The 21,392-nt window shown below is 58.1% G+C and overlaps 1 protein-coding gene and 1 long non-coding RNA gene across 3 annotated transcripts in view; one reads left to right on the top strand and one right to left on the bottom strand.

The window, feature by feature from the left end:
• The first annotated feature begins 36 nt into the window (after nt 1-36).
• Nucleotides 37-20,649, top strand: LOC123651273. The gene is made up of 3 exons (XR_006739868.1): nt 37-545; nt 576-735; nt 20,634-20,649. It is a non-coding gene; the product is annotated as an uncharacterized LOC123651273 (long non-coding RNA).
• The window catches only part of ACAN (aggrecan), a 52,827-nt gene continuing 32,200 nt past the window's right edge, over nt 766-21,392 (bottom strand). Inside the window, exons 12-18 of one of the 2 annotated variants that reach the window (XM_045572022.1) lie at nt 16,893-20,642; nt 11,333-11,446; nt 6,499-6,657; nt 5,330-5,412; nt 3,686-3,830; nt 2,485-2,667; nt 766-1,321 (exon numbers count right to left, since the gene is read on the bottom strand). In XM_045572022.1, the coding sequence (XP_045427978.1) occupies nt 1,248-1,321; nt 2,485-2,667; nt 3,686-3,830; nt 5,330-5,412; nt 6,499-6,657; nt 11,333-11,446; nt 16,893-20,642 (4,508 nt within the window). In that variant the 3' untranslated portion in view covers nt 766-1,247. The remainder of the gene's footprint in view (nt 1,322-2,484; nt 2,668-3,685; nt 3,831-5,329; nt 5,413-6,498; nt 6,658-11,332; nt 11,447-16,892; nt 20,643-21,392) is intronic. The other variant, XM_045572023.1, reaches the window with a different exon arrangement.

Raw genomic sequence — 21,392 nt, 5'->3', positions numbered from 1 at the left:
GCCAAACCGGTTAGGCCTCAACTTAAATTAAAAAAAAAAAAAAGTACTGTTATTGCTTTCAGAGAGAAAGGGAGAGATTCCTCTATGAATTTAATACAAAATAAAAATAAATAAAAAATAATTTTTCTTTAAAGGACCAACTATGGGAATGTGACCCTTTCCCTGTCTCCCTCTCTCTCTCTCTCTCTCTCTCTCTCTCTCTCTCTCTCACACACACACACACACACACACACACACGCTCTCTCCCGGCTTCTCTCTCCATCCATCCCACCTGTGCTCTTGCAAAATCAAAGCACAGACTGTCCCAGGCTCTCTGAACAGATAGGATTCCCCATTTGGGGTCATTTGACCAAAACCTGTCCCTCCCCTACCACCCATCCTTTAGTAGACCCTAGATCACCGTTACCTCTTTAAATTAAAAAGAAAAAAAAAGGGGGGGGAAAGAAATAGATCTCTTCCAACGTCTTTATTATTATAATTATCATAATCTTCAATTTCCAAAAATATAAATAGGTGCGCGGAACCCTGGTGCCTGCACGGTCCCGGTGGGGAGGGGGGAGGGGCGGGGGCGGGAGGGGGAGGGGCGGGGGCGGGAGGGGGAGGGGCGGGGGCGCTCCCACCGGGAAGGAGGAGGTGCTCCCACCCAGTCCTGCCGAGAGAGATGGCACCTGCTAGGGTGGCAGGCCGGGTGAGGGGACGCCGGGCGGGCGGGAGGACGGACGGACGGACGGAAGAGTCTGTACATTCAGCTGTGGCTCCTCGCTCTTCCTGCCCCGGGCCTCTGCCCCTCCCAGCTCCTCCCGCCCCTCCTCCCTCCTCCCTAGCTCTCCCTGGAGGTCGGGAAGAACCAGCGATCAATTGCACTGCTCTTGTATAAAGTCAGCAAACAGAAAATAATCTTCTTTATTATTTAAATTAATCCCCCCCCTCTGCTCCCTGTCCCTGCTCTGGTCCCTGAAAGGGCATGTCGGGAGGGTCCAGAAACGTCTACACTCGGTCCACCGGTTACATACGTCTGCTTCGCTTTGGCATGTGTTTGGGGGGGTTGGGGGGGGTGGAGGGGGCGTCCGATGCGTGTGTTTGGCCGTTCCGGGCGGGTGGGGCGGGGCGGGGGCATACACACTGGGATTTCACGTGTTCCTTCTTTCTCGGGGTTCCTTAGACGGCGGAAAGCGACGGGAGGAGGACGCCGTCCGAGGGGACGGACTCTGTCTGGGCTCAGCATCCGGGGGGCGGCCGGGGTCCTCTCAGTGGGCTGTGCTGGGGTTCCTCCGGGCAGCCCGGGGGCTCCGCTTCTGTAGTCGGCGCTTGTAGGTGGCGGCTGGGGGGGGAGAGGGGACAGTCTTGGTGAACGCCACTCCCCATATCCACCCCCCACCGGAAAAAAGGGGCCCAGCCCGGCCCCTCCCTGTCCTGCCCGCCCGCCCGCCTGCTCCCTGCAGAAGCCGAGGCTAGGGAGGGTTTTTTTTTTCTATTACCTTCTGAGTTTTCTTTTTCTTTTTAAAAATATTTTTTATTGATTTTTAAAAAAATAGTTTTTCATTTATTTTCTCCTCCTTTCTAAATAAATATATTTTATTGATTTTTTACAGAGAGGAAGGGAGAGGAATAGAGAGTTAGAAACATGGATGAGAGAGAAACATCGATCAGCTGCCTCCTGCACACCTCCTACTGGGGATGTGCCCGCAACCAATGTACATGCCCTTGACCGGAATCGAACCCGGGACCCTTCAATCCACAGGCTGATGCTCTATCCACTGAGCCAAACCAGTCAGGGCACTGGGTTTTCTTTTTCTTTAAACATATTTTTATTGATTTCAGACAGGAGGACAGGGGGGAGAGAGAGAGAGCAACATCAATGATGAGAATCATGGATCGGCTGCCTCCTGCATTGGGGATTGAGCCCACAACCCGGGCATGTGCCCTGATTCCAGGAATCGAACCCGGGACCCTTCAGTCTGCAGGCCAACACTCTACCCACCTAAACCAGCTGGGGCCTGTCTGAGTTTTCTTTCTTTCTTTTTTTTTAATATTGATTTTCACAGAGAGGAAGGGAGAAGGATAGAGAGTTAGAAAACATCGATGACAGAGAAACATAGATCAGCTGCCTCCTGCACCCCCTCCCAATGGGGATGTGCCCGCAACCAAGGCATATGCCCTTGACCAGGAATCGAACCCGGGACCCTTCAGTCTGTAGGCCGACGCTCTACCCACTGAGCCACACCAGCTGGGGCCCGTCTGAGTTTTCTTGAATTAACTTGGGCTAAGGGGCTTGGGCTGGGTTTGAGAGGGGGAGCAGGCTGCCTGCTTTCTCCTCTGTCCCTGGGGCCAGGCCAGGGGGCAGGGCAGGGGACAGGTGACCATGCCCACAGACGGTGCTGCCCGTGAGGGTGTGGGGCCCCCGGGACAGGGCCAGCAGGTTGGGACGCGGGGCGGGAAGGGGGACGCGGGGCGCCGGGCCAGGGCGGGAGGGGCGGTGCTCACGGTCTGTGCAGGTGACGCGGGGCTCCTCCCAGCGCCCGCTGGGCAGGCACCGGATGGTGGGCAGGTGGCGCTGGACGAAGCCCTCGGCGCACTGGTACCGCACCAGCGCGTTGATCTCGTAGCGCTCCCTCTTCCCGCCGAAGGTCCTGGCGTGCTCCACCGCGGGGGGCTCTCCGCAGGCCACTGGGGGGCAGACACCCGTCAGGAGGAGGCTAACAAGGAGGGCTAATTCCAACGTGACCCTGACACGTGGGGGGCTGGCGATCTGAATCCATGCCAGCCAGCTCCGTGGGCGTTCTTTTTAAATATATTTTATTGATTTTTTTACAGAGAGGAAGGGAGAGGGAGAGAGAGTCAGAAACATCGATGAGAGAGAAAACATCGACCAGCTGCCTCCTGCACACCCCCCACTGGGGATGTGCCCGCAGCCAAGGTCCATGCCCTTGACCGGAATCGAACCTGGGACCCTTCAATCTGCAGGCCGGCGCTCTATCCACTGAGCCACACTGGTTTCGGCTTTAAATATATTTCATTGATTTTTTACAGAGAGGAAGAGAGAGGGATAGAGAGTCAGAAACATCGATGAGAGAGAAAACATCGACCAGCTGCCTCCTGCACACCCCCCACTGGGGATGTGCCCGCAGCCAAGGTCCATGCCCTTGACCGGAATTGAACCTGGGACCCTTCAGTCCACAAGCCGACGCTCTATCCACTGAGCCACACTGGTTTCGGCTTTAAATATATTTCATTGATTTTTTACAGAGAGGAAGGGAGAGGGATAGAGAGTCAGAAACATCGATGAGAGAGAAAACATCGACCAGCTGCCTCCTGCACACCCCCCACTGGGGATGTGCCCGCAGCCAAGGTCCATGCCCTTGACCGGAATCGAACCTGGGACCCCCGCCCCCAGGCCGCAGGCCGACGACGCTCCATCCACTGAGCCAGCCCGGTTTTGGCTTTCCATTGATTTTTTTAGAGAGAGTGGAAGGGAGGGGGAGAGACTTACAGAAAGAAACATGGACGTGAGGGAGACACAGAGATTGGTTGCCTCCTAGACTCGCCTCAACGAGGCCAGGGGGGAATGGCGCTACCAGGGTTCGCGCCCTTGACCGGAATCGAAGCCGGGACCCTCCCGTCTACAGGCCGACGCTCTACCCACTGAGCCATACCGTCCGGGGCCGGGCCCGGAAGTCCTGCTTACCTGTGCCCTTCTTGCACGTGAAGGGCAGGTGATAGTTGCAGGGCACGTCGTTCCACTCGCCCTTCTCGTGCCAGATCATCACCACGCAGTCCTCCCCGGAGGCGAAGAAGTTGTCCGGCTGGTTGGGGCGCCAGTTCTCAAATTGCTGTGAGGGGGAGTGGGGCAGGGGTGAGGCAGGCACAGAAGCCACCTGGCCTGACCCCCACTTTCTTTTTTTTTTTTTCCTTCCTGATTTCCCATAACCACTTCTGCCTGCCAGCCTGATCACTCCCTAAACACTCCCCTGCTAGCCTGATTGGTGCCTAACTGCTCCCCTGCCAACCTGTTTGTCCCTAACTGTCCTCCCCTGGAGGCCTGGTCACCCTTGACTACCTTCCCCTGCAGGCCTGTTCCCCCCGACCTGCTCTCCCCTACAGTACTGGGTCCCCCCTAACTGTCCTTCCCTGCAGGCCTGGTCATCCCCAACTTCTCTGCTCTGCCAGCCTGGTCATTCCTAACTACCCTCCCCTGCAGGCTTGATTGCCCCCAACTACCTTCCCTTGCAGGCCTGGTCCCTGCCAACTGCCCACCCTTGCTGGCCATTTTGTGGCGGCCATCTTGAGTCCACATGCTGACCCCCACTTTCTCTTCTGTCACACCCAGCCGCATCTCTCTCTCTTCCTCTCCCTCTCCCTCTCCCTCTCTCTCTCTCTCTTTCTCGTTAATCCTCACCCGAGGATATTTTCCCACTGATTTTTAGGGAGGGGGAGACACACAGAAAGAAACATCGATGTGAGAGAGACACATCGACTGGTTGCCTCCTGCATGTGCCTGGATCAGGGCCCGCACACCTAGGAGGAGCCTGCAACCGAGGTACATGCCCTTGACTGGAATCGAACCCAGGACCTTTTGGTCTGTAGGCTGATGCTCCATCCACTGAGCCAAACTGGCTAGGGCTTTTAAAAAAAATCTATATATGTATATATACATTTACATATACATATACACATATATATATAGATATATATATTTTTATTGATTTCAGAGAGGAAGGGAGAGGGAGAGACAGAGACATCAGTGATGAGAATCATGGATCGGCTGCCTCCTGCACGCCCCACACTGGGGATGGAGCCCGCAACCTGGGCCTGTGCCCTGACCGGGAATCGAACCCTGACCTCCTGGTTCCTAGGTGGATGCTCAACCACTGGGCCACGCCGGCCGGGCCGGGAAGCCTTCTGGGACGTCTGAGCCACTTGAGCTCCCAGAGGCAGGGCGTTTACTATGTGTGCTGTTCATGTGGCGACTATGGTGCTGTCTGTCTGTCTGTCTGAGTCCACATGAGTCCTTTGTGGACCTCTAAAGCTTCCATACATCTTGCAGGGTGGTTTACCTTCATTCATTCACTCACTCATTCACTCATTCACTGCCCTCCTCCTTCCCTCATGGGGTCACTCGCTCAGCGTGTCCTGCCCTGGGCTGATGTTGGAAGGCAGAGATGAACAAGACCCCCCCCCCCCCACACACAATCTCCCCCTCCCCCGCCACCCCTGCCCCGAGTGCCTGGAGCAGCGTCTGCTCTGGGTGTGGCTGGACTGCGTCTCTCTCTGGGGGCTCTATCCCTCCCCCTCGGAGCCGCCCGCGCTGCCGGGCCCCGGCAGAACGCACCAGGGAGTGTCCGTCTGACCAGCGGAAGTCCCCTTCAATGCTCCGGTCGTTGAGGCCGATCCACTGGTAGTTCTGAGCGTTGTCTGCGGAGGGGACATGGGCATTGGGGTGGAGGCACACTGGAGCTCACAGAGGCAGAGGGACTGGGGGCGGGGGGAGGGAAGAGGGGGACGTGGGTGCGCTCCCAGGATACACGGCATCTGCGCCTGAGGTCCGGACAAGGGCACATGCATGCTGGGAGTGGCTGCGGCCGCCGCCCCCAGCTGGCACAGGCTGGTGACAGCCACGGGGTTACTCTGGGCTGATTTTCCTTCTTAAAGGACATTAAACAAATAAATATATTTTATTGAGTTTTTACAGAGAGGAAGAGAGAGGAAAAGAGTTAGAAACATCGATGAGAGAGAGACATCCATCAGCTGCCTCCTGTACAACCCCCACTGGGGATGTGCCAGCAACCAAGGTACATGCCCTTGACCGGAATCGAACCTGGGACCTTTCAGTCCGCAGGCCGACGCTCTAGCCACTGAGCCAAACCGGTTAGGGGTTAAAGTACATTAAAAAAAAAATAAAAAAAAATATTTTATTGATTTTTTACAGAGAGGAAGAGAGAGGAAAAGAGTTAGAAACATCGATGAGAGAGAATCATCGATCAACTGCCTCCTGCACACCCCCTACTGGGGATATACCCGCAAGCAAGGTACATGCCCTTGACTGGAATCAAATCCGGGACCTTTCAGTCCACAGATGGACGCTCTACCACTGAGCCAAACCAGTTTCGGCTTAAAGTACATTTTTATTATCATAATTTCGAAGAGCAAGGGAGAGGGAGAAAAAGAGTGACAGACACATCAATGATGAGAGAGAATCATGGATCGGCTTCCTCTTGCACGCCCCCCACTGGGGACTGAGCCTGAAACCCGAGCATGTGCCTTTGACCGGAATCGAACCTGGGACCCTTCAGTCCGCAGGCCGATGCTCTACCCACTGAGCCACACCGCCCAGGGCAGGGGGCTGACTCTGACAAGATGCTGGGCTGTCCTGGGTGCAGCAGGAGCCAGTGGCCCCAAAGACTCTCCGCCCCCCACCCCTCACCCTTGCAGCCTTGCTGGGTCCCAGTCTGCCGGCTCCCGGCCCCTTCCCTCCGGGGCGGGAGACCCCGGCGCACTCACTGTTGACAAACTCCTGCTCCTCGGGGGTGACGATGCTGCTCAGGTGGGCCTGGTGCTCCCGGCAGCGGCTCTCGGCGTCCACCCAGCTCTCGCGCTCCGGGAAGTGGCGGTAGCAGTGGCCCTGGAACTTGGTCCAGCCGTCCTCGCACAGCGTCTGGTCTGCAACACAGGAGGGGGCGGGGGGCTTGACGGGAGGGGCCGAGGCCACCAGCCTCCTGGCCCTGACGCCTGTGCTCGCCCTGCCTGCCTTGGAGGTCACCCCTTCAGAGGCGGCGAGAGGCCCAGGAGGATGGGGATTCAGGGTGGAAGCCAGGAAGGCCTGGCCACCCCCCCTTTCTCATGCCCCTTCCTTCTCCCTCTCCCCCCCACCCCCACCTCCCAGCTTCTCTCCTGTGTCTGCCTGCTCTGGAGGCTCTGAGGGTCTCTAGGGAGAGAGGGGGTTGAGGGGAGGGGTGTGTGAAGGCGGCAGCAGCCGGAGGCAGAGCTGGGGCCATGAAGGGAGGGACCATGGGGTGGGGACAGAGGAGAAGTCACTCTGCTCTGGGTCCAAAGAGGACGCAGAGCTGCGAGTCCGTCCATCCGTCCGTCCGTCCGTCTGAGCTGGCTCTAGCTCAGTGCACAGGTGTCTCCGACTTAAAAAAAAAAAAAGTGTATATATTATTGATTTCTTACAGAGAGGAAGGGAGAGAGATAGAGAGCTAGAAACGTCGAGGAGAGAAAATCAACTAGCTGCCTCTTGCACACCCCCACTGGGGATGTGCCCGCAACCAAGGTACATGCCCCTGACCGGAATCAAACCTGGGACCTCTCAGTCCGCAGACCGACACCCTACCACTGAGCCAAACCGGTTTCCGCAGGTGTCTCCCTCTTAAAGGGCCAAGGAGGGTCCCAGGGAGGGTCCTGTTTTTTTTTTGTTTTGTTTTTAAAAAAATATATTTTATTGATTTTTTACAGAGAGGAAGAGAGAGTGATAGAACGTTAGAAGCATCCATGAGAGAGAAATATCGATCAGCTGCCTCCTACACAACCCCTACTGGGGATGTGCCTGCAACCAAGGTACATGCCCTTGACCGGAATCGAACCCGCGACCCTTAAGTCTGCAGGCCGATGCTCTATCCACTGAGCTAACTGGTCAGGGAAGGGTCCTGGCTTTTGATGTTCTCTCTGGGGGGCAGGTGAGAGGCGGGGAAGAGGGTCCCTCCCCCCACAAAGCTCTATGGGTCACGGGCTCTGAGCTCCTGAGCTCCGGGGGCAGCCTGGGGGATGGACAGGCAGGGAGAGGGGGAGGATGGGGGGGACGCTGACCCTGGCCCTCTGGCGTGGGAGAGCCATGCTGCCCGTGTCTCCCCAACTCTGCCTCTGGCCACACCCCAGCGGCCGCCTGCAACGGGCCTGGGTGGGAGTGTTCTCCCTCGGACACTGGCGGACGCTGCCTGTGAGAGCCCGTTGTTAAACATTTGCGGGCACAGGCCGAAACCGGTGTGGCTCAGTGGATAGAGCATCGGCCTGCAGACTTAAGGGTCCCAGGTTTGATTCCGGTCAAGGGCATGTACTTGGGTTGCGGGCACATCCCCAGTAGGGGGTGTGCAGGAGGCAGCTGATCCATGTTTGTCTCTCATCAATGTTTCTGACTCTCTGTCCCTCTCTTTTCCTCTCTGTAAAAACCAATAATAAAAAAAACCAAACAAAAAAAAACAAAAATAGCCGAAACCGGTTTGGCTCAGCGGTAGAGCCGGTTGGTCTGCGGACTGAAAGGTCCCGGGTTCAATTCCGGTCAAGGGCACGTACCTGGGTGGCAGGCACATCCCCAGGAGGGGGTGTGCAGGAGGCAGCTGATGGATGATTCTCTCTCATCGATGTTTCTAACTCTCTATCCCTCTCCCTTCCTCTCTGTAAAAAACCAATAAAAAAAACAAAAAAACACCAAAAAACCCATTTGCACATTTGCGGGCACAGCGCTGGGCGGAGGGAATCCTCAGACCCCACCTTCTCTTTCGCCCGTGGTCCCCCAGGTAAAGGAGTCCCAGGGCCCTGGGCAGCCCCCCGGGGAGAGAGGACCAGTTCCTAGGGGAAGGGGACTCAGGAGGGCGGGGTGCAGGCGTGGCCGGTGGGAAGAGCGGAGGAGACAGGGGGAAGCCAGCAGGCTGAGAAGAGGCAGAGCAGCAAGGGGTGGGGGTGGTCAGAGGAATCCGGTCTGTTCCCCTCAGCCAATGCCCCCCCCCAAGGTCTGGAAAGAAGGCTGGGGGGCCTCAGAGCTGGTGTAGCATTCACGTCACCCCAGGAGGGCCACGTCAGTGTCTGATGGCCCGGCTGGTGCAAGCAGCTGCCCAGGAGAGGCAGGGCCATACATGCAGGATGGAGGCCGGGGGTGGGGAGTGGGGGGAGAGGAGAGAAGAGGGGCAGATAAGGAAGCAGTCCCAGCATTCCAGGGGGTCTGGGGGTGGGAAAAGCATGAGGGCCTGGGGGTGGTGTGGGCTCAGGATGGAACAGGACAGGGAACACGGTCCCGCTTAGCTGGGTGCCTGCACCCAGGGCCCCGCCGGGCGGCTCTGGCTCCATCCAATGGCCTGTGAGGGCCCCGCCTCCACGCCCACAAGACACCCCCCTCTCCCAGCCTGGCCCCCGAGAGCTGTGGTCCGTAGGGACCTTCCAGATCCTTCTCTCCGCTGACAAATAGGTGGGCATCCTGTGGAGAAAACCCTTATACCTCCCTTCCCCCATCCCCAGCCGGGACCTCAAGCACCGATGTCTTGGGCACTTGGGGGGGAAAGGGGAGGATGGGAGGCTGCAGGGAGGAGACTCCGGCCTTTCCTGGCAGACCTGTTACGCTCCCCGAACTTGGCGATGCCTCCGAGGAAACATGGGATCCTACTGCCTCCCACACTGCTCAGCGCCCAAGGCAGACTGCCCAGGAGCTCCCGCTGCTCTCTGCAGGTTTCTGGCAAGTCCAGCCTGAGCGTGCATTAAACGTGACTTTTGCACAGCCGGTGTTGCTCAGTGGTTAGCGTCAACCTAATGAACCAGGAGGTCGGGGTTCCATTCCCGGTCAAGGGCACGTGCCTGAGTTGCAGGCTCGATCCCCAGGAGAGGGAGTGCAGGAGGCAGCCGATCCGTGATTCCCTCTCATCATGGATGCTTCTCTCTCCCTCTCCCTCCCTCTCTGAAATCCATAAACATACATGAAAAAAAAAATGGTTTTAAGCCCATGAACAATTCCAGTTCTCAGTGGGCCATTGCTGCTAGCAACCATCATTCTCATCTCCCCCAAGCTGAGCCGGGATGGCCCTGAGAGCCAGGATGGGGGGCCCTGGTGAGGGTCGGGGAGAGCTGGGCCTGGCACTCAGCCTGGCCACAGAAGCAGAGGGTCAGGCAAGGCCCAAAGAGATGAACCTCAGCCCTCGCCCCTCGCACCGAGGCTCTGTTCTCCCTAGCCAGCCCTCTGCCTGGTGCAGGGGAGGGAAGGAGGAAGTGTGGGCCCGAGTGGCATCGTCATGGCATCGGTTACCATGGTGAAGAGGAGAGGGTGACCACAGCTCAGGCATCACCGGGGCACGTGGGTGACGCGGGAGCTCTCAGGCAGGCAAAGGGGAAGGCAGCTTGGCCTGCGAGGCCCCCCCGAGGTCCCACGGGCCACAAGGCAGCAGACACAGGCTCAGGCGCATGCCCACGCGAGGAAGACCCCTGGCTGTCAATCTGAGCGAGAATCCGTTACTCCCGCCCACGGCTTCCGTCAAGGGCAGCGGGCGGAGCGGGCTCTGTCCGCTTAGCCTGAGGCGTGCAGCGGCCTTGACCGTGGCATCTTCCGTGAGAGGTTAGCGTGTTATTGACTTAGCATTTATTTAAAACATGTTTTTGTTGCTTTCAGAGAGGAAGGGAGAGGGAGAGAAACATCCATGGTGAGAGAGGATCATGGACCGGCTGCCTCCTGCACGCCCCCTACTGGGGATGGAGCCTGCAACCCGGGCCTGTGCCCTTGACTGGGATGGAACCCGGGACCCTTCAGTCCGGATGCAGGCTGATGCTCTATCCACTGAGCCAGATCAGCGAGGGATAAGTTAAAGTTAGTGTTTTAAAGGTCTCCCGGAGCCCAGCCAGCGTGGCTCAGTGTTTGAGCGTGGACCTAGGAACCAGGAGGTCACGGTTCGATTCCCAGCCAGGGCACAGGCCCAGATTGTGGGCTCGATCCCCAACGTGGGGCGTGCAGGAGGCAGCTGATCCATGAGTCTCTCTCACCGTTGATGTTTCTCTCTCTCCCTCTCTCTTCCTCTCTGAAATCAATAAAAATATATTAAAATAAAGGCCACCTAGAGCCCCACATTCCAAAGTACAGGCTCGCCGAAACCAGTTTGGCTCAGTGGATAGAGCATCGGCCTGCAGACTGAAAGGTCCTGGGTTCAATTCCGGTCAAGGGCATGGACCTTGGTTGCAGGCACATCCGCAGTGGGGGGTGTGCAGGAGGCAGCTGATCGATGTCTCTCTCTCATCGATGTTTCTAATTCTCTCTTCCTCTCTACCTGCCTCTCCGTAAAAAAATCAATAAAATATATAAAAAACAAAACAAAGCGCAGGCTGGCCTGGCTCGCATATCTTTCCTGCATAATCAGCCGCTGCCCCGGAGGTGGGACAGGAACAGAAAGAGTGGGGGTGAGTCGGGGTGGACTTCTCGCTGTGGCTCCCGCACCAGCTCTCTGGATGGACCGCGGGGGGGCGGGGGCCCCCGGCCAGGGTCCGGAGCCTGTGGGTTAGCAGGGGAGGGTGAGGGAGGAGGAGGAGGAGGAGGACGGGAGGTGCAGCAGTTAGCGACATTAGCTGAAGCCGAGACGGCCGGCCGTACCGATCTCACACAGGTCCCCTCGGTAGCTGGGAAGGCATAAGCATGTGAAAGAGTCGATGGCGTCCAGGCAGGTGGCTCCATTCACACAAGGGCTTGAGAGGCACTCATCAATGTCTGCAAGAAACCAAGGGCCACCGTTAGGACGCCCGCCGGCCACGCCGGCCGCGCCTCTCTCCCGGTGGCTGGCCCTGCGGCTCTCCTGAGCCCTGGGAGGGGTGGCTGGGTTTCCTGAGAACCGTTTGCTGCTGCTGCTGCTGCTGCTGCTGTCGCCGCCACTGCCATCTGGAATCTGAGACAAAGGTCCAGCAAGGAGTCCCCTGGATGCACGTGATTCTTGATTGACAAGCTGAGCGTGGAGCTGATTTCCAAGCATTTGACAGAGTCGGCGCTTCCAAAGCCAAATGCCGCTTGGGGTGACCGAGTGCCGAGTACCTCCCGGATGCCTTCTCTTGAGACTCTTTCAAGAAGCCGTGGGGCCCGGCCGGCGTGGCTCAGCGGTTGAACGTCGGCCTAGGAACCAGGAGGTCACGGTTCGATTCCCAGTCAGGGCACAGGCCTGGCTTGCAGGCTCGATCCACAGTAGGCGGTGTGCAGGAGGCAGCCGGTCCACGATTCGCTCTCACCATTGATGTTTCTCTCTCACTCCTTCTCCCTTCTCTGAAATCAATAATAAAAAAAAAAAGGAGCCAGGGGTCTGATCTGGCGTTGAGCAAGGACACGGAAGTCTAGTTCTTGAAGCGTGGCTAAGTCTTCCTTTTCCTTTGCTTCCTCTGTCGTTGTGGATCAGGGGAGGGAAGGAGGGAGGGTCGTGCGATGCTGGAGTGAATGAGAGGTCTGCAGCTTGAGAACCCACGAGAACGTGGCAGGATGGGATGTGTGCATGGGGGCCACGGACATCGGTGGGCTGCAGACAACGCTCTTGTCTTTCGTAAGTAAGATATTGGAGCATCTTCTGAAAATGAAGCTTGGGGGGTGGGGGAAGAGAGCCAGAAACCCAGCTCAACCTCCCCCCAGGTCCGTGGTTGGCAAACCATGGCTCACGAGCCACATGCGGCTCTTTGGCCCCTTGCGTGTGGCTCTTCCACAAAATACCACGGCCTGGGCCTGTGTATGGTGAAGAAGTGGCGTTAGAAGGAGTTGAAGTTTAAAAAACGTGGCTCTCCAAAGACATGTCAATCGTTGTCCTGTTGGTATTTAGCTCTGTGGACCCATGAGTTTGCCGACCACTGCCCCAGGCAATCTTGTTTGTGTTTAAGGGCTCCAGTGACTCACAACTTCAGAGGGGCTCCCTCCTGGCTGGTGGGGGACCCATGTTTGAAGCCGGCGGGCGAGGCACTGAGTAGGTGGCCACGTGGGACACAGGCAGGTCCCCATCAGCCGCTCCTTCCCAGGCCCTCTCTTCCCCTCTGTTCTTCCGGTCCAACTTCTTTGCAGGACTTGAATCCGTACGCCGTTGGCTTCTGCCTCGAGTTTTTCTCCACTGGCCAAGGCAGGCCCCGCATCTTCTCCTAAATCTCGTCTTTCTGGCTCTTTCTGAAAAGCCGGGGACCTTGGTGTTGGCACTCCAGGGGCTCCCGCTGGGTCTTTCCTGGGAACAAATTGCATGGAACCGGGGACCTCCTCTTCCCAGGAGATCAATGCAATGGGTCCCTCGGGCTCACGGGGGATTCCGCTACGTGGCTCAGCCTTGGTCTGTGAATCTCTGCGCATACAATCATCAGGATCCCACATGTCTAAGGGCGGGCCTCCAGGTGAGCAGGCATTAGTTCTTGCCTCTCCCGAGAGCCAGTCCTCCGACTAGAAGGCAGACGCATTTCCTTCCGGACCCTTCTCCCCGCTGTTGTCTCGTGGGTGGCGCCTGGAGGAGGGTTGGGTCTGCAGGCGCCTCTCTCTTGCCGGAACTTCTTCACTTCCTCTCGGGGGCGGGCGGAGTGCACACACCGCGGACTAGGCGACTAGGGGCACCGACAGTTCCGGGTCCGGAACTGTCCCAAGCAAAACCCAAATGCATGGCTGCAATCCCAGCATGCACTTGGGTTCCCAGCAGCAGCAGGAGCAGCAATAGGTCAGGCTGGTGGGCCGGCGGAAGCTGGGGACGGCTGCTCTTCTCTGTCCACTAGCGGAGTCATTGCGGGAGGTGGGGAGCACTGGGTGAGGGGGGCAATAAGCAAATGGAGGCGCTAAAGCAGTTGTACAGAGCGGGGCGAGGTGGGGGGGGGGGGCAGGGGTAAGGTGACCAGAGGTCCCGCTTTTGGCGGGACAATCCCGATTTTCAACGCGGGACACATTGTTAAAAATCGGGGCTGTACCGCCAAAAGCGGGGCGTCTGGTCACCTTAGGCAGGGGCTGGCCTGTGGGCACAAGAGGCAGATGTCAGCCCCGGGGCCGGTGCCCAGACCACGGAGGAGAGGGCGGGAGAGGCAGAGGCCCCCGGGGAGGCCCGGCCAGGTGGCTTCCAGGTGTTCCAGCGGCTTCTATCAGCCCCCCCCACTCCCCCAATCCCATGTGGCCTGAGGTTTCAGGGAGCAGTTTTGTTTTGCCTTCTGTTCTGCAGGGCCCTGGGTTCACACATCAGGCGGGAAGGAAGGGCGACCGTCCTGGAGCACAGACAGCCTGTGGGTGTCTCAGGGGTGGGGAAGGGGGTTCGGGGAGGCTGTGATCAGCATCTCCGGCTGTAGGAAGAGGGCTGATGGCCCCGGTGGGGTGTCTTTATGGCTACCCTGGCCTGGTATGGCCATCTCTTTCCGTGAAGGGCAGCTAGGGCATTACTAAGGTGACCAGATCGTCCAGGTGTTGGCGGGACAGTCCTGATTTCTAACAATTTCTTTTAAAAAAGTCCCGATTTTTGGAAAGAATCTTTCCAATGTTTCCAATATTTCCAAAAACCGGGACTTAAAAAAAAAAATGTTAGTAATCAATCAGGACTGTCCCGCCAACTCCTGGACTATCTGGTCACCTTAGACATTGCTCATCTTCTGGAACCATGAGAGGAAGTGGGGCCAGCCCCGCTGTGAGTGAGCACAGAGTGGGGGGACCCCAGACAAGGTGGGGGCGGTGGGGCCGGGGGAGAGGGGACAGGAAGGACCTGGGTTCGATTCCCGTCAAGGGCAACGTGCAGATTACATGAAGGAAGAGAGGAGAGAGAGGGGCCCAAGATCTCTCAGGAATCTTCCCTGAGCCAGGTGCTACGTCTCACACACATTATTCCCCCAACATCAGTGCGCCAGGGGTAAGGGAACAGACGAGGTGACCACGCTACTAAAAAGGTGTCTGGGGAGAAAGGCTTTTTAAAAGGCATGATTTGAGCCCACTAGTGTGGCTCTGGGGCTGAGCACTGACCTATGAACCAGGAGGTCACGGTTTGATTCCTGTTCAGAGCACAGGCCCAAGTTGTGTGCTCCATCCATCCCTAGGAGGGGGCGTGCAGGAGGCAGCTGATCCATGATTCTCTCTCATCACTGATGTTTCTCTCTCTCTCTTCTTTATTCTTTTTTCCCCCCTCTCTCTTCCTCTCTGGAATCAATTAAAAAAAATATATATATCTATATATATAAAAGACTAAGCAACCATTACAACCAGTCAACCAGATGACCGGTTGCTATGATATCTGCTGACCACCAGGAGCTCAAAGCAGGAGCTTCCCCCTGGTGGTTAGTGTGCTCCCATAGCCAACCTCATGCAGCTGGTCAACCTCCCGTGGCCCCCTCCCTGCCCCGGCCGGCTGGACCTTATTGGCCCCAAAGGGCCCTGATTGCCAGTCAGGCAACAGCCCTTCCGAGTGTCCCCACAGGGGCCATGGGGCATGACTGGCTATCCCCAATACACACCCTCATTCAGCATTTCTTGGAAGTCTCAAATTTTACCTTCAAAATTCAAGCCCATGTCGTAGCTGGTGTGGCTCAGCGGATAGAGCATTGGACTGAGGACTGAAGGGTCCTGGGTTCGATTCTTGTCAAGGGCACATGCCCAGGTTGCAGGCTCCATCCCCAGTGTGAGGCATGCATGAGGCAGCCAATCAATGATTCTCTATCATTGATGTTTCTCTCTCTCTCTCCCTCTCCTTCCTCTCTGACATCAATAAAAATATACTTAAAAAGGAAAAAAACAATCCAAGCATATTTCGCATTCCGTTCCTCAAATCACCATTGGTTACACGAACCGCTTCTCCGTTTAATTCCTTAGCTTGACTTTTCTCTCCTAACCAGTGGTGGGCAAACTCATTCGTCCACAGAGCCAGCTATCAACAGCCAGCTAAAAACAACTCAAACACAACGATTGAAATTTCTTTCAAGAGCCACATTTTTAAAACTGAAACGTCTTCTAACGCCACTTCTTCAACATAGACTCGCCCAGGCCGTGGTATTTTGTGGAAGAGCCACACTCAAGGGGCCCAGGAGCTGCAGTTTGCCGACCACTGTCCTAAACTGCCATGCAGAACAGATGCCCCAGGTGAAGACGTGACTTCTAGCCGCAGGTAGTCTGAGCTGTATAGACACGCTCGATCCAGACATCATTCCTTCTCTCTGCGCCCACGATAGGTCATCAGGTTCACTCATAAACGTTCTCAAGATGTAACTTAATGATAACAATCACTAATCTTGGTGAAACCGGTTTGGCTCAGTGGTAGAGTGTCGGTCTAGGGACTGAAAGGTCCCAGGTTCGATTCCGGTCAAGGGCATGTACATTGGTTGCGGGCACATCCCCGGTAGGGGGTGTGCAAGAGGCAGCTGGTCGATGTTTCTCTCTCATCGATGTTTCTAACTCTCTATCCCTCTCCCTTCCTCTCTGTAAAAAAATCAATAAAATATATTAAAAAAAATCTCTAATCTTTCGCTGTTGTTCGTCCTCACCTGAGGATATTTCACCATGGATTTTTAGAGAGAGTGGAAGAGAGAGACACAGAGAGAGAAACACCAATGTGAGAGAGACACACACCCATTGGTTGCTTCTGCACATGCTCCAACCAGGGCGAGAGATCAAGCCCGCAACCAAGGCCCATGCCCTTGACTAGAATGGAGCCCGGGACCCTTCAGCCCGCAGGCCGATGCTCTATCCACTGAGCCAAATAGGCTAGGGCAGGAGTTGGCAAACCATGGCTCTCGAGCCACCTGCGGCTCTTTGGCCCCTTGCGTGTAGCTCTTCCACAAAACACCACGGGCGCGCACATACAGTGTGTGATTGAAACTTCGTGGCCCATGTGCAGAAATCGGTTTTCGGCTCTCCAAAGAAATGTCAATCGTCGTGCTGTTGATATTTGGCGCTGTGGACTAATGCGTTTGCCGACCACTGGGCTAGGGCACAATCACTAAATCTCCATGAGTGTGTCCTGGGTGCCCACTCTGATGCTCAGCGCTTGTTTTATATATATATATATATAGTTACGTGCTCTTTAATCTCCCCTGGTGCTATTCCCATGTCACCGGTGAGGATCAGAGAGGTTAAGAAACTTGCTTGAGGCTGCACAGCGCATCCCCGGGGGAGCCGTGCTCAGAACCTCGAATCTACACCGCCTCCTACTCTGCTGCCCTCCGAAGGGATAAAAGATGCCGGCCGGCCATACCTGTGGTGGTTGCCTCCGATCCTTCCGTCCCTTCTGCCGAGGCTGGGATGGAAAAAGCGTCCGTCGGGAAGACGGCTGTCTGGGCTGTTTGGGCCTCTTCTCCCGAGTGCCAGGGGCTCGAGGACTCCGTTTCGAGGTGCGCCTCTGCAGGGCGCTGGGTCTGCTGGGTCCATTCGAACTCCGGGGCGCTGGTCCCAATGACAACGCCCAGCCCCGAGGCCTGCCCGGACGCAAGGTCTCCGCTGATTTCCGTCCCGTCCCCGGAAGCCAGGGGAGCGGCGGGAGGCCAGCCCGAGGTCTCTGTGGCCGCCTCGTAGGCCGCGGTCGGCTCTCCGCTCATCCCCGACGGGGCGGAGCCCTCCGTGGGCCCTTCCTGGGAGGGGAAGGGGCTGCTGCTCACCCCGAGGCCTGAGACTCCCTCCAGGTCCGCTTCGTGGACGGCGGGGGTGGTTTCCCCCACGTCGGGGGTCCCCGGAGCCGCAGACGCCCCCATCCCGGCCTCCGTATAAGCAGGCGTCTCGCTGCCGGATTCTGGGACCGACGACGACGACGACGACGCTTCGGCCCCCGACCCGGGGAAGCCAGGCGTGGCTCCGCTGAGGTCCCCCGAGGTGGAGGCGTCTCCGCTGGCCTCGAAAATCTGGGGGGCGTGTGTCAGAGGGGGTCCCTGGCCCAGTTCCTGGGAGACCGTCGGCGCGGTGACCGCCTCGACGAAATCAGACGTGATCAAAGTGACGTCGGGCAGCCCCGAGGCCTCCCCGCCGGGGACGGCCGCGGTGGCCGAAGACTCCCCGCTGATTTCCGGGGCGCCCGAGAAGTCCCCGCTGGAATAGGGGGTGCTCGAGGGCTCGCCCAGCCCGGACGGCAGCCCGCCGAGCCCGGGCAGTCCCGAGTGGTCTCCGGAATGGGCGCCGCTGAGTTCCAGGATGCCCGAAGGCCCCTCTCCCGCCTCCTGGGCCGTCGGAGGCCGGGTGACGGATTCCACCAGGGTCCTGTCCACGAGCGAGACGGTGGGGAAGCCGCTGCTGCTGCCACCGCCGTAGGCTCCTGAGGGCAGGCCGCCGCTCCCCGCCTCGGCTCCCGAGGCTTCCCCGCTGGGCAGGCCGCTGAGGTCCGGAGGCACCGGCGTCCACCCGCTGGCGTCCGGGGCCCCGGACGGCTGCCCGCTGGCGTCCGCCGTGCCCGAGAGGTCCGTCTCCCCCCAAGGGAGGCCGCTGAGCTCCACGGACCCCAAACCTTCTTCTGCTCCCCCAAACGGGGTCGGGGTCACCTCCACCAGAGGGCCGTCCACGAACGTGACCCCAGAGGCGTCGCCGCTGCCGCTCGCCGCACTGGAACCCGGGTCGGGGATCCCCGAGGGGGTCCCGCTGAACCATGGCCACCCCGCCGCCGCTGACGGCTGCCCGCTGAGCTCGGGGACCCCGGACGGCTCCCCGCTCAGGTCGACGATGCCAAAGGGGCGGCCGCTGCCGAGGTCCCCGGAAGCGTCTCCGCTGGCGCCCGGCTGCCCCGAGGGCTGCCCGCTGAGCTCGGCCATTCCGGATGCTTCCTCCGGAGGGCCCGAGGGCTGCCCGCTGAGCTCAAAGAGCCCAGATGTCGCCCCGCTGACGTCGGGGAATCCGGAGGGCTGGCCACTGGCCCCAAAGGATCCGGAGGTTTCCCCGCTGATGTCGGGAGATCCCGAGGGCTGCCCGCTGGCATCCCCGCTGATGTCCAGCTCGCCGGAGGGCAGCCCGGATACCTCGCCGGCGCCGCTCACGCCGATGGTGCCCCGGCCTTCCTGCCCCCCCGCGGTGGGGGCTGTGACCACCTCCACCAGCGTGGTGTCCACCAGGGAGACGGTCGGGAGCCCGCTGGCGTCCGGGGCGCCGGAGGAGGGGCCGCTTCCGAGGTCCACGCCGGAATACTCCCCGCCGAATCCCGAGGGACGGCCGCTGGCGTCCGGGGCCTGCCCGCTCCCGAGGGTTCCAGGTCTGCCGCCCAGGTCCACGTCTCCGGAAGCGGACCCCGTCCAGCCGTCGCTCCCGCTGAGGTCCTCGGGGCCAGAGGCAGAGGCCTCCAGGCCCTCTCCTCCAGAAGGAAGGCCACCGAGGTCCTCCCCTGCTCCGGAAGCAGAGGGCCCCAGGCCGTCTCTTCCGGACGGAAGTCCGCCCAGGTCTACTCCAGAGGTAGACGATTCCAGATGAGTCTCACCTCCACTAGGAAATCCACTGAGGTCCTCTCCTCCAGAGGCAGAACCTTCTAGAAGAGTCTCACCTCCAGAAGGAAGTCCACTCAGGTCGACTCCAGAGGTAGAACTTTCTGGAAGAGTTTCACCTCCAGAAGGAAGTCCACTCAGGTCGACTCCAGAGGTAGAACTTTCTGGAAAAGTCTCACCTCCAGAAGGAAGTCCACCCAGGTCTACACCAGAGGTAGACGTCTCCAGATGACCCTCACCTCCACTAGGAAGTCCACTGAGGTCCTCTCCTCCAGAGGTAGAACTTTCCGGAAGAGTCTCACCTCCAGAAGGAAGTCCACTCAGGTCTACTCCAGAAGCAGTAGTTTCTGGAAAAGTCTCACCTCCAGAAGGAAGTCCACCAAGATCCTCTACTCCAGAAGCAGTAGTTTCTGGAAAAGTCTCACCTCCAGAAGGAAGTCCACCCAGGTCTACTCCAGAGGTAGAACTTTCTGGAAGAGTCTCACCTCCAGAAGGAAGTCCACCAAGATCCTCTACTCCAGAAGCAGTAGTTTCTGGAAAAGTCTCACCTCCAGAAGGAAGTCCACCCAGGTCTACTCCAGAGGTAGAACTTTCTGGAAGAGTCTCACCTCCAGAAGGAAGTCCACCAAGATCCTCTACTCCAGAAGCAGTAGTTTCTGGAAAAGTCTCACCTCCAGAAGGAAGTCCACCCAGGTCTACTCCAGAGGTAGAACTTTCCGGAAGAGTCTCACCTCCAGAAGGAAGTCCACCCAGGTCTACTCCAGAGGTAGAACTTTCTGGAAGAGTCTCACCTCCAGAAGGAAGTCCACCAAGATCCTCTACTCCAGAAGCAGTAGTTTCTGGATGAGTCTCACCTCCAGAAGGAAGTCCACCCAGGTCTACTCCAGAGGCAGTAGTTTCTGGAAGAGTCTCACCTCCGGAAGGAAGTCCACCCAGGTCTACTCCAGAGGCAGTAGTTTCTGGAAGAGTCTCACCTCCAGAAGGAAGTCCACCCAGGTCTACTCCAGAGGCAGTAGTTTCTGGAAGAGTATCATCTCCAGAAGGAAGTCCACCCAGGTCCTCTCCTCCGGAGGCAGAGCCTTCCAGACCCTCACCCCCAGGAGGCAGCCGGCCCACTTGAGACGTGTTGGACCACGTGACTCCATCTTCATCCCCCGAGGCCAGCCCACTCCCCACTGGCAGGCCCGAGCCCGCAGGCAAGGTGACTCCACGGGAGTCGAGGTCTTCCGGGGGCTGCCCCGTGGCGCCCGGGTGTCCAGAGGCTTCTCCACTGGCTGAGAAGTCGCCACTGGCTTCCGGGGCCCCAGATGGCTCCCCGGAGCCCGGAACCTCCATGCCGCTGGGCACCGGGGGTGAAGGTGTGAACAGCGGCTCCTGGGAGGGGAACGGCTCCTCCGAGGGGGATGGTGTCTCCGCGGGGGATGGCTCCTGGGAGGGGGATGGCATTTCTGAGGGGGATGGCTCCTCCGAGGCCAAGGGCACTTCTGTGGCTGAAGGGCCTTCTGTGCTCTCCTCTGGGGCTGTGCTCCCGGAAGGCCATGTAGGAGGGACCCCTGGAGGACGAGGGAAAGAAAGACAAGGTGGGGACTTAGTAACTCTGCCCATTTTGTTTTCTAATATATTTTATTGATTATATGATTTTTTACAGAGAGGAGGAGAGCGGGATAGAGAGTTAGAAACATCGATGAGAGAGAATCATCGATCAGCTGCCTCTTGCACACCCCCTACCGGGGATGTGCCCACAACCAAGGCACATGCCCTTGACCGGAATCGAACCTGGGACCTTTCAGTCCGCAGGGCGATGCTCTATCCACTGAGCCAAACCGGTTTTGGCTACTTTGTGAGATTTTAGGGGGTGTCATCCATACAACCCACTGGGTGTGGGGGCCTGGCTCTCACGGAGGGCAATCAAGGTCACCCTCACGTACTTGCACGTCATCATCTCATCGTATCGAAACCCATGGTTCTCGCTGAAACCGGTTTGGCTCAGTGGATAGAGCGTCGGCTTACGGACTGAAGGGTCCCGGGTTCGGTTCCCGTCAAGGGCATGTACCTTGGTTGTGGGCACATCCCCAGTGCGGGGGTGTGCAAGAGGCAGCTGATGGATGGTTCTCTCTCGTCGATGTTTCTAGCTCTCTATCCCTCTCCCTTCCTCTCTGTACAAAATCAATAAAAATGTATATTTAAACCCATGGTTCTCAAAGTGTGGTCCCTGGACCAGAAGCACCAGCGTGCCGGGACAGCTTGATAGAAAAGCCAATTCTCAGCCCCCAGCCCCAGCCAATCAGAGTCGGGGGCGGGCC

Source organism: Pipistrellus kuhlii, unplaced genomic scaffold (genome assembly GCF_014108245.1).
Source record: "Pipistrellus kuhlii isolate mPipKuh1 unplaced genomic scaffold, mPipKuh1.p scaffold_m20_p_42, whole genome shotgun sequence".
NCBI lineage: Eukaryota > Metazoa > Chordata > Mammalia > Chiroptera > Vespertilionidae > Pipistrellus > Pipistrellus kuhlii.
Note: the sequence above shows the minus strand (reverse complement) of the source record. Positions and strands in the feature narration are given on the sequence as shown.